The sequence below is a fragment of the Oncorhynchus mykiss genome, chromosome 6 (assembly GCF_057628025.1).
Source record: "Oncorhynchus mykiss isolate SJ-2025 chromosome 6, ASM5762802v1, whole genome shotgun sequence".
NCBI lineage: Eukaryota > Metazoa > Chordata > Actinopteri > Salmoniformes > Salmonidae > Oncorhynchus > Oncorhynchus mykiss.
This window is the reverse complement of record NC_143027.1, coordinates 25,228,529-25,237,085: the sequence shown is the minus strand read 5'-3', so window position 1 is coordinate 25,237,085 and position 8,557 is coordinate 25,228,529. Positions and strand designations below refer to the sequence as shown.

The 8,557-nt window shown below is 43.9% G+C and overlaps 1 protein-coding gene across 1 annotated transcript in view; it reads right to left on the bottom strand.

The window, feature by feature from the left end:
- Positions 1–638: 638 nt before the first annotated feature.
- The window catches only part of LOC110525720 (transmembrane protein 132D), a 61,272-nt gene continuing 53,353 nt past the window's right edge, over positions 639–8,557 (bottom strand). The window contains exons 6-9 of the mRNA XM_036979718.2: positions 4,204–4,409; positions 3,512–3,782; positions 3,177–3,368; positions 639–3,066 (exon numbers count right to left, since the gene is read on the bottom strand). Of these exons, the coding sequence (XP_036835613.2) occupies positions 1,681–3,066; positions 3,177–3,368; positions 3,512–3,782; positions 4,204–4,409 (2,055 nt within the window). The 3' untranslated portion in view covers positions 639–1,680. The remainder of the gene's footprint in view (positions 3,067–3,176; positions 3,369–3,511; positions 3,783–4,203; positions 4,410–8,557) is intronic.

Here is an 8,557-nt window from a genome sequence, read left to right as displayed (position 1 = left end):
TTCAATTTGTGTTAGTCACATGTCTGTGGAACTTGTTCAGTTTATGTCTCACTTGTTGAATCTAGTTATGTTCATACAAATATTTACACATGTTAAGTTTCCTGAAAATAAATGCAGTTGACAGTGAGTTTCTTTTTCTGCTGAGTTTACAAAATCAGAGCGTTTTTAAATCTACCAGTTGGTGCTAAATTTTTAGATGAAGATGCATAGATAGCATTCTTTCATTGATCATATATTCTGAACACATTCTCTCTATGTAGTCTATTGAGGCTGTGGACAAAATCCTAATTAAAGATACACTATTTTTAAATTAAAGGGATGGCTTAAGATACATTTACTGAAAACCCTATTAAATTAAAACTATTAGCCAGAAAATCTGTTGGCCAGCAAGCGGGAGGGTTTTCAGCAGTAGGTAGCCATACCTGCAGAGTGTGAACACCAAATACTGAGAAGTGTGTAGGAAAGGTGTAAATTACTAAATCGGAAATTGCCCCAGACTGCAAAATAAATCACGAGTTCTAGGACTAACAGATTAGTCGAGTGCAGTATCTAGTCTACAATCATCTGATAGATCACATGATCAATACCATAGAACTAAATATATTATAGTGGAACTCTATGGAATACACACATCATTGAGATATATCTTTAATGAAAAATCATATCAGACACAATCAAAAAACAAATCAAACATGAATGTACACAATATGAAGACATAAACAGTGCATATAGAAAAATACCACTTGCTTATGTTTAGTACCTTTAGGAGTGGCTCATATAATCACTCTGGATAAATTGTTTGTAAAGCGTGTCCATTTATGTGTGAGGGGGATACCACCATGTGAGTGTAAAAGGGAAGAGAATAAAAATGTTCACATGCAACAAAGACTCTCTTTAGCCCCGTTTATACTTGGTTCTAACATGCATTCTTTGTCCTGATCTAGTCCACAACTTCTGATTGATTTTCAGACAGGTGTAGACGATTAAAATATGCATTGTAATCTGATCTTCCTAACCACCTCTGGAGGTAGTCAGTGACCCGCTGTTACCTTACAAGTGTGGACGGATCCCGCTTTATAAAATGATTGACGTATGGCATCAATATGGGTCTTAAAATAAATAAATATAATTTTGAAAGAACAGCTGTCAAACTATTTGCATACAGAGAGGGACCAGGAAATCTCGTCACGATGCGGACAGATATGACACACCTTTCAATACCATGTGTAGACATATTTCTGAAAATGTGGGCACAATCAGAATGTGGACAAAGCAGGAAAAAAGACACATGTTAGCACCAGGTATAAAAGAGGCTTTTGTGTCTATAAGCTTGGTAAAAATAAATCCTTCAACTAGTCAAACGGTTAAACCTCTCTCCACCACACAAAGTGCCATCAGTCAGTTTATGACAAGCATCCTCACACGTATTCACAGCATTTTGTCCAATATCTAATATAAAAATGTATCTCACAAACCATTTGAGATATTTACATGTACAATAAGACGCCTTTACAGATATTGAAACGAAGAAGGATCTTTGCATAATCACATATAATGAATAAGTATAACCAGTAGTAGTGATGCTCCTTATGTTGTCTGCTTTTATCCATGAATAAAGGCATTGAGGTGATCGAAGCCACATATACACCCACAGTTGGGGTGAAACGGTCCCGATACGTATTATAAATGGTCCACGGGCTCTGTGATGGGCACTTGGGGTTCAACACAGTTCTCTTCCTTCCCCACCCAGTGGATCCCATGGCCGTTCTCTCTGGGGGGTTGTGGGGAGTGCTGACGGTCCAGAGAGGCAAAGGTGGTGAACTGGACCCTCTTCCTCTTGCTGGTGGGCGAATGGATGGACTCGTTGCGGTTCATGGGCTTGGCCCTGACGGAGCCCCCACAGCCCAGAGGAGAGGAGGGGCTGGAGGAGACTAGGCAGCTGGGTCGCCTGGGCAGAGAGGCAGTCTTATCAGACCCAATGTCTATGACTGTGGTGGCGCTTTGGTTGTCTTGCTGGGGAGGACTGCCAGGCACATTCATCACCAGCTCAGCGTCCGTGCCCAGCCACACCCAGTCGTGCCTGTGCCCCGTGGGCTCCTGGCCATGAGAGGGGGGCTGTTTGTGCCTGAACTTTACCACATAGGAGATGCAGTTCACCAGGAATACCAAGATGGCCAGACAGAAGACCCCCAGCAGGGCGTACATGCCAATCTCCAAGTCTGAGAGAGGCCGGTTGGACAGCATGTCCTCGCTGCCCATGTCCACCCCCATTGGCTCCTGGTCAGGCACCTCCTCTTGATAGGGGTTATTGTAGTTGACCAGGTTACCAGGTGCCTTCACAGTGCTACTGACTGCAACACTACCTATATCTTCAAGTAGCCCACTGTCTGTCCCCTCAGCTGTCCTATAGTCACTAGGGCTACTATAATCACTGTCATTGATAGGGCTGGCAGGGCTGTTGAGGGTTCCAGCATTTAAGAAACTTCCTGTTTCAATGACTCCGTCTACACCGCCTTGGCTGCTTCCATCACTGGACACGCCTGGAGCGGAGTCACGCTCGGTGGATTTGGCGGTGGTGGTGACCTTGCGCATGGCACTCTCCTCCCGCTCAGAGGCAGAACTACTGGGCAGGGTCTGCTGGGGCTTCTGCTGCTTCCTCTCACTGTCCACCTCCTCCCCATCGTTCCCATAGTCACTGCTGCTGTCCTTACTTCTGCCACCGCCACCGCCAACCCCACCTCCACCTCCACCTCCACTACTGCTGCTGCTGTTGCTGCTGTCAAAGCGCCGGCTGTTGACCTGGAACTTGACCTTGAGGCTGCCACTGCCCACAGCAAGGGTGCTCTTCCGTTTGGACTTCTGGCAGGCCTCACAGATGGCCATCTCCACCCTGACCAGTACTCCCTGTCCTTCACCCTCTGCCACCACTGCAGGCGGGGAGCCCTGCACCGACACCACGCCCTCATCCAGAGAGGTCACCGTCACACGGTAGTAGGCAGGGTCATAGATGTCCAGAGGGGTCATGGAGTCATCGCTGAATTGGACCCAGGAACTAACCACAGCCTCCTGATGAGAACAAATAGCAATATTATTTATTACTTGAATTGAATATCATTAAACTCTACAGTGCACCGGTGTCTGATCTGATTGACATTCAAGAAGATCGTAAACAGCACCTGTTTGGGGCTCTGCAGTACTTCCTGTGTGGTTGCCGTGGCGAGGATGGCCCTGTTGCTTCCTGGGCTGAGCTGCAGGGACAGAGCCAGGCCAGTGACCAGCTGCACCCCCAGCTCTGTGATGGTCACTTTGTCATCTACCACCGTCACAGTCTTCTCTGCCAGGATGGAGTCAGACAGCGGGGAGAACACCTGCTCAGGCACAAAACACAGGCAGCATTAGATATCCTATCATTTCAATATACAATGTCACATCTCTGGATGAAGGCCCAGTTAAATATTCAGTTAAACAGGCAATCAGCCATGCTTCCAATCAGACCTGATGGTTACCATACCTGGATGGAGGTGCTCCCCACGTCTCGTCCTGACAGCACCCTGCCTGCCTGCAGTCTGGCGATGTGAGGGTCCTCCACCTTGAGGAAGTAACGCACCAGCCTGGTAACGTCCACCTGCCAGTCTGAGCCCAGGAAGTAGGCCTGTGGCTCCCGGGGGTCCGACTGCTCCGCTATAAAGTGTGTGATCACACGCACCAGGGCATGCTGGAACTGTAACATGCAGCCTTTGCTCTTCTTATCCTCCTCCTTCTCCTCGCTGTTCCAGCTGAGCCTAGGGAATGAAGAGAAACACTGTATTACGTTACAGCACAGGGCACACCTGTCTCAACACACCCGGGCATGCACGCACACAGACTCTTCCCTGTTAATCTCATCACTGTTTGTCATTGTCATTCTCTTACTCTGTAGATCCAAATAAAAAAATAAAAAATTGAAATCGGATCACATTGAGGTATTGTAATACATTAGGTAATGGTATTAAAACACAAGCCTGAGCTCTTTGCAAAGTATTATTTTTGATAAAAATGTAGACTCATTTTAGAGATAAGGCTGCCTTTCAGGCAAGTAGACCTCTATACTGGTCCCTTTACCCACTGTACCTACAGTATGTACGTACACTAGTATGTACAGTGGGTGAAGGTTTTACTGTGTGACAGGAATGGGGGGTGGCTGTTGTGTGGGTCCTACTGTACCTCTTGGTGGTGATGATGGGCACTCTCCACCCCTTGATCTGGCTGAGCTCTGTGTCAGACACCTCGATCTGGAGGGGCAGCCGTGGGATCCACACGTTCATCTCCAGCTGAGCACTCAGGTAGCTGTAGGTGAAGTTCACCATCATCCTCACCTTGCCCTTCATCTCCTTCCCATTCACAAACACATAGTCACACCTATCCGACACCTGTACACAGGAGGAGCAGAAAAAATAACAATGGCTAAATCATCAAAACAGGTCTAACCAAAAACATACATTTCCTGTCATATGATATTCATGGGTAAATACTCAAGTAAAAATACTTAAGTAAAAATACTTTAAAGTACTACTGAAGTAGTATTCATATTTTTGGCAACTTTTACTTCACTACATTCCCGAAGGAAAATAATGTACTTTTTACTCAATACCTAAAAGTATTCATTACATTTTGACAGGAAAATTGTCCAATTCACACACTTATCAAGATAACATTCACACGAAACACAAAGCACAGGTCATAACAAGATATAACATTGCAAATTTATATTAATTCAATAACACACTGTGCTATATTGGACATCAAAACACACAGAAAACACATTCATTACATTTGAATTTAATGTAACCTTGGCGAGTAGTTTCTGTCAGCCCATTGAGAAATCTCATGTGCTTTTTGAAACCCTGGAAGACATCGTGCAGAGTCGGCTTGGTTCTATCAACATCCCTTGTTTTAATCAATTGGATCATTTACGGAGCATTGAAATACAGTTGTCATTGGCTCCCGTAAGTGCTCAGCGTAGCAAGATCAGTGACTTTGACAGACGGCTCAAGGAGGAATGCAAATGACAGAGATTGCTTATCTATCTATTCATGAATTTAGCAATTAGAAGATGTACTGTCAGAGTAATGTCCTGTTGGTTGTGGGGGGGGGGGTCCTGTGACATCCTTTGACAATAATTAGCTTGCACTCATTAACTAAAATGGTGTTCTGGTTAAATGACTCTACCCCGATTCAACATGGAGAATTGAGTTGGAAAGGGAGTAAAAAGGTTCTGCAGCTACCTCATCTAATCAAGCACTTATGTAACATTAGGGCCCACAATGCAGTTATGCAAAATTATGAACAACTGTCCGTGCTATTATGCACTGATCTTTTTTCAATGAGATCATCAAGAGTTTTCATCCAGGCGGTAGACGAGGTCAGACAATCATCCTTAATCTGAGAGCATCTGTTCAGCCTGAGGCTCCCAGGTAAGAGTCCTCGTCCTCTCATCTCCAAAATACGCCATTTAGTTAACGCTCATTGAATCACAAACCCTTCCATATTAACATGGCAACATAATCAAATCATTTCCCAAAAATATTTAATATACACTACATTACCATAAGTATGTGGACACCTGCTCATCGAACATCTCATTCCAAAGTCATGGACATTAATATGGAGTTGATACCCCCTTTGCGGCCATAACAGCCTCGACTCTTCTGGGAAGGCTTTCCACTAGATGTTGGAAGATTGAAAGCAAGTCCCTGAAGCATTCAGCCACAGGAGCATTAGTGAGGTTGGGCACTGATGTTGGGAGATTAGGCCTGGCTCACAGTTGGCATTCCAATTCACCCGAAAGGTTTTTGATGGGGTTGAGGTCAGGGCTCTGTGCAGACCAGTCAAGTTCTTCCACACTGATCTCGACAAACTATTTCTATATAGACCTCGCTTTGTGCACAGGGGCATTGTTATGCTGAAACAGGAAAGGGCCTTCCCAAACTGTTGGCACAAAGTCGGTTGACAAAGAATCGTCTAGAATGTCATTGTGTGCTGTAGCATTAAGATTTCCCTTCACTGGAACTAAGACACCTAGCCCAAACCATTAAAAACATTCCCAGACCATTATTCCTCCTCCACCAAACTTTACAGTTGGCCCTATGTATTCGGGCAGGTAGAATTCTCCTGGCATCTACCAAACCTAGATTTGTCAATCAGACTGCCAGATGGTGAAGTGTAATTCATCACTCCAGAGAACGCGTTTCCATTGCTCCAGAGTTCAGTGGCGGTGAGCTTTACACCACTCCAGCTGGCGCTTGGCATTGTGCATGGTGATCTTAGGCTTGTGTGCGGTTGCTCGGCTATGGAGACCCATTTCATGAAATTCCCGACGCACAGTCCTTGTGCTGATGTTGCTTCCAGAGGCAGTTTGGAACTCGGTAGTGAGTGTTGCAACAGAGGACAGGCAATTTTTGGCCGCTACGCACCTTAGCACTCAGTTGTCAAATTCTGTGAGCTTGTGTGGCCTACCACTTCACAACTGAGCCGTTGTTGCTCCTGGACATTTCCACTTCACAATAACAATTACAATTGACCAGGGCAGCTCTAGCAAGGCAGAAATTTGACCAACTGACTTGTTGGAAAGGTGGCATCCTATGGCGGTGCCACGTTGAAAGTCACTGAGCTCCTCAGTAACGGCCATTCTACTGCCAATGTTTGTCTATGGAGATTGCATCTCTGTGTGCTCGATTTTATACAACTGTCAGCAATGGGTGTGGCTGAAATAGCCAAATCCCCTAATAGTTTTGTATATACAGTGTATATAATAATATATGCCATTTAGCAGACACTTTTATCCGCTTTTATTCACAGTCATGCGTACATACAATTGAAGTACAGTGGTCCCGGGAATCAAGCTTTCTATCCTCCCGAGTGTCGCAGTGGTCTAAGACACTGCATCTCAGTGCTAAGAGGTGTCACTGCAGTCCCTGGTTCGAATCCAGGCTGCATCACATCCAGCCATGATTGAGAGTACCATAGGATGGTGCACACTTGGTCTGGGTTGGCCGGGGTAGGCTGTCGTTGTAAATAAAAATGTGTTCTAAACTGACTTGCCTACTAAAATAAAGGTTACATAAAAAAAACTAAAATCCTGACGTTGCAAGTGCCGTGCTCTACCAACTGAGCTACAGAGGATCATTTTATATCAATGTTGAGTTTTGCAGTGCAGAGCCAAGTCTCCTGCAAGGCTCCAAAGACACAATCTCAACATGGAGCACAGAATATAACTCAGTGTTGTACCATGTCTGAAAGTTACGTTTCATTTGATGTTACTGATAAATGTTTGTGAGTCAAGTGAAAGATGCAAATGAAATTCATCTTGTTGACCTGAAAGAGAGATGATCTCACTCTCCCTTGATACTGAGTGAAGTGAAGAAAGACAGTGTGTGAAGTGATGAAAGACAAGTGGCATAGCAGTGAAAATATCTCTCTTTCAGGTCAACAAAATTCATTTCATCTTTCTCTCGACTCACAAACATTTATCAGTAACTGTGCTGACAGGGTGGATACCAACTGCATGGATTAGTGATCGTCCAAATAACCATCAAAGGTTGCAGTGAGTATACTGTATTCATGACACAAGATCCTAAAAATGTACAGAGAATATACTTTTATTAATAGCCATTTGACATTGTGCTTGATTTTGATGTTTGATGTGCCAGATTATTCTTAATCTCATTGTTTTTCACAAAAGTACCCATTACTCTCTTCACACATAACTGACAAGGCAAATGTTTCCATACTTATTAAAAGCCTCTTTATCATCACAGATTTGACCTTGTTTTGGCATTTCAGCCCAGAATTATTTTTATGGAATAAAGCCTTGCCATTTATCATCTGTAGATCTCATACTTTTTTTCACTTGCATCATAAGAGCAAAGATATCTGAGTAGAGCCGCTAAACCAAGAAGCTTAGGGCAAATGTTGCGACTCAAACTTACTGATATCTGATCAGCAAACAAACACACACAGCTTGGGGGGTCATAAAGGGTCATACATTTTTTGAAATGCATGAACAGTGATTTACATTCTGTTGTCACTATCATAATCCCACTGATCTCATATCTAAAACATTACATTATATTACACAACAGACACTACATATTTCCAGTGGTCATGTACTAATGGGTCTCCTAAAATACAGAATAACAATAAAGAAATGTGTCTTGGATAAGCATTTGTTATATTGTATAATTATACTTATACTGGCCGAATGGCTGTAATAACAAAGTGACATTGTGCAACAATAACAAAAAGGAATATGAGTTTAGTTTTTCCTTTGTTTCCCTGTCATTTCCTGTTATGTGTCCATTTCAGCAGCTGATTGGCTTGACATCACTGGAGTGTCACTCACTCTTTTGTTTTCTGATGTGGTAGAGAGAATGTGGAGAGGTGACTTTGGTACAACTTCTTTGCCTTTAGCAGTCTCTCCTCCCCTCTTACACCCACCCTAAATGGCCCTCCTGTCTCATTGGAGCCAGACAGGAAAAACATACATCCAGCACTATACTCCCTCCTAACCACAGTTAAA